Source organism: Pinus tabuliformis, chromosome 3_2 (assembly GCF_031772625.1).
Source record: "Pinus tabuliformis cultivar Carrire ecotype Pingquan chromosome 3_2, CPIR1, whole genome shotgun sequence".
Classification (NCBI taxonomy): Eukaryota; Viridiplantae; Streptophyta; class Pinopsida; order Pinales; family Pinaceae; genus Pinus; species Pinus tabuliformis.
Genome location: NC_142302.1, coordinates 129,618,759 through 129,622,139, shown reverse-complemented (window position 1 = coordinate 129,622,139; position 3,381 = coordinate 129,618,759). Strand labels below are relative to the sequence as shown.

General features: G+C 36.0%; 1 protein-coding gene across 1 annotated transcript; it reads left to right on the top strand.

Moving 5' to 3' along the window:
* Positions 1 to 1,736: 1,736 nt before the first annotated feature.
* Positions 1,737 to 2,538, top strand: LOC149180156 (uncharacterized). Its single transcript, XM_089413783.1, has 2 exons — positions 1,737 to 2,132; positions 2,167 to 2,538. The coding sequence occupies exons 1-2, from the start codon at positions 1,825 to 1,827 to the stop codon at positions 2,447 to 2,449; spliced, it is 591 nt and encodes a 196-aa protein (XP_089269909.1). The 5' UTR covers positions 1,737 to 1,824; the 3' UTR covers positions 2,450 to 2,538.
* Positions 2,539 to 3,381: the final 843 nt, after the last annotated feature.

Below are 3,381 nucleotides of genomic sequence, written 5' to 3'. Positions count from 1 at the left end.
TTAGTGTAAAAGACTACAAATTAGTCTAGAAAATAATGGAAAATCTGGTAACATTATGATAAAATTGATATACATTTTTGAAAATCGGGTAACAGTTTTCAAAATTCAAGATTTTAAATAATGGAAAACCTTGTAAGATTATGATAAACTCCGGCAGAAAATTTTGAAAATCAAGGTATAGCTTTCAAACTTCAAGATTTTAAATAATGGAAATCTTGTAAGATTATGATAAACTCTGGCAGAAAGTTTTGAAAATCAGTTTACAACGTTCAAACTTCAAGATTTTAAATAATGGAAAATCCTGTAAGATTAAGATAAAATCCGGTAGAAAGTTTTGAAAATCTGGTTACAGGTTACAAATTTCAGGATTTTAAATAATGGAAAATCCGGTAAGATTATGATAAAATCTGGCAGAAATTTTTGAAAATCTGGTTACAGCGTTCAAACTTCAGGGTTTTAAATAATGGAAAATCCAGTAAGATTATGATAAAATCTGGTAGAAATTTTTGAAAATCTAGTTACAACTTTCAAACTTCAGGATTTTGGGTGGCCCATAGGTTTTTGATGGTGCTGAATCCATTTCCATCATTCTGATTTTTTGAAATTTTTGAGAAAAGAGGCTCATTCAACAGCCCAATATGATGTGTAAGGACCCTCATTAAAATTGAAATTTTGTTCATATCTTCCAAAATAAAATTTTAAAAAATAAAAAAATAACTATACAAAACATTGAAATAATGTCTGTCATAAAAAAATTTGTACAGGAAAAAATTGGATCGCTCTATGGTCATAGTAAATCTAGATCTATGCTCGTTTTTACCAAATTCTAACAAGAAAACTACCATTTGTAGCATCCATAGACAATGGATTTTTGAGATGCAGATGACCTCATCTGCTTCATAATAGCAGCACATCTTTTCATGAAAAGCTGACCCATTTATAAATGGAGTTGTTATAGTGGGACTTTTTGGACTTTGTAGAAAAAATTGAGGTGAAATCATGATTTGTGGTATTTAAATTGGTTTTTTGACTCTATATATAGACTCAGCACCCTAAAAACCCCTAAGACATTTCCATCAAACTTGTAATGTCAATAAATTCCTGCAAAACTTTAGAAAAATTAAACCAGAAAACCACGTAAAAAAATTTCAAAAAAATCGCATTTAAAACAACTTATTTATGAACACCTCTCGCGTTATAGTGGGTGCCCTCGCAACATGTTTTTCTTAATAAGTTGGTAAATTTTTAACATCATAGTGGGTCCCCCTCGCAACATGTTTTTCTTAATAAGTTGGTAATTCTTAAAAATTATTTTCGTCCTATCCCGATTGTCACAAGTATAATTTAAAACAACTAAATAAAAAATTAAGTAAACTTTTATTTTACCAAAAAAGTTTGGATGATAAAGTTACTATATTAATTCCTTGAGAAATTGATTTTTAGAAGCTACCAAATTCATGTACTCATTTCCGCTACCATATCCAGCATCAAGCTACGCGTAACGTTGCCTCAAACCTAACTCTCTCCTCTTCCAAAGGAGAAGTGCATGAATCATGCCAGCAATAACACATCATGCAAGTTTTGTTGAAAAAGAAAGTCGATGATGTGGACAGAAGCACAGCCTTGTGTCATCCCCCTCGACTATACGCGTGAACGCGGTTTCAACACGATGTAAATCTGTGTGCATCATCCATAACCGCCTATATAATCTCCTCTCATCATCCTAATTTCTCACATCTCGTCTGAGCCATTTATATTTTGAGTATCACTCTCTAAGTCTCTCTCTGTATTTCATTCACTTGTTGAACTTTTTGTTTGTACAAGATGTCTGAGGAGAAACATCACCATCATCTGTTCCACCACAAGAAGGAACATGAAAACCAGAACGCCCCCTCGGGGGTTGTTTACTCTGAGACCACCACCACTTATGGTGATGAGCAGGTGACCCAGACCGCAGATGTGTATGCTGCTGGGAATGTTGATGAGTACGAGAAGGCAAAAAAGGAAGAGAAGCATCACAAGCATAAGGAGCATTTGGGTGAACTCGGAGCTGTTGCTGCTGGAGCCTTTGCATTGGTACTTTCTCTCTACCCTTTTTATTGTCAGATCCACTTAATATGTTTTGGTGATGGGCGATCTAATCTTATGTGATCCAAATTTTACTGAAATGGAATATTGTATCAATAATATCGTGCTGAAATGTGGACATATCAATGACAACACACAGTTTATCCATTGTGGAAATATTTATGCTAAATTGTTACTATTATTTACGGCACGAGAAGCACGCAGAGAAAAAGGATCAGAGCACGCACACAGGCACAAGATTGAGGAAGAGATTGCGGCAACAGCTGCAGTGGGAGCAGGGGGTTTCGTGTTCCACGAGAAGAAGGAATCCAAGAAAGAAGAAAAAGAAGCAGAGGGCAAAAAACATCACCACCTCTTCTAGCTCCGCCTGTTACCTAGTATCGCCCTGGCATTGAAAATAAAGTTGTTGTGGTTCCTTTGTTGGTGTGGCGTTGTTTGTTATGAGATTGAGATGAAGCTGAAGCCACTCAGTCCTCATCAATCTTTTCTCTTCCCGTGATTTCATATATTAGTCGCGTCTTTCAATTCGGATCTTGATCGGATCGTTTTAGTAATTATAATTTTATATATATATATATATATTTTCAGCAAGAAAAAAAAACTAACTATATAGTTATGTACAGCTATGGTGATATAGAGCTAGAGATATCTGAAAGGGAAGAAAAGAAAGGTGGTATATCCGCATAGAGAGATCCGGAGATAGAGCCGAGGCAAATCAGAAAACAGAAAGGGAACTGAGCCGAGAAATATGCGTAGAGACATAAGACAGGAAAATGGAAAGTATTGAGGAAAAACATACGGGATTGGCAGCATCAAAAAGTAAAAAACTACATAGCTAGAGATATCTGAAAAAATGGAAAGTATTGAGGAAAAACATATGGGATTGGCAGCATCAAAAAGTAAAAAACTACATAGCTAGAGATATCTGAAATGGAAGAAAAGAAAGGCGGTATATCCACATAGAGAGATATGGAGATAGAGCCGAGGCAGATCAGAAAACAGAAAGGGAACTGAGCCGAGCGTAGAGACATAAGACAGGAAAATGGAAAGTATTGAGGAAAAACATACGGGATTGGCAGCATCAAAAAGTAAAAAACTATATATCAGGCATGGAGAAGTCCTGGATCAGTCCTGGATCAGGGGGCAGACACTGTTCACAGTACCCTGCATCTGCTCAGAACCATGAGGCAGTGATAAACCCATCTTTGATAAAGCATCCGCTCTCCTATTTTTGTCCCTGACTATATGGGAGATTGAGAAATCTTTGCCGCTGGACCACAATGCTCCAAGTTG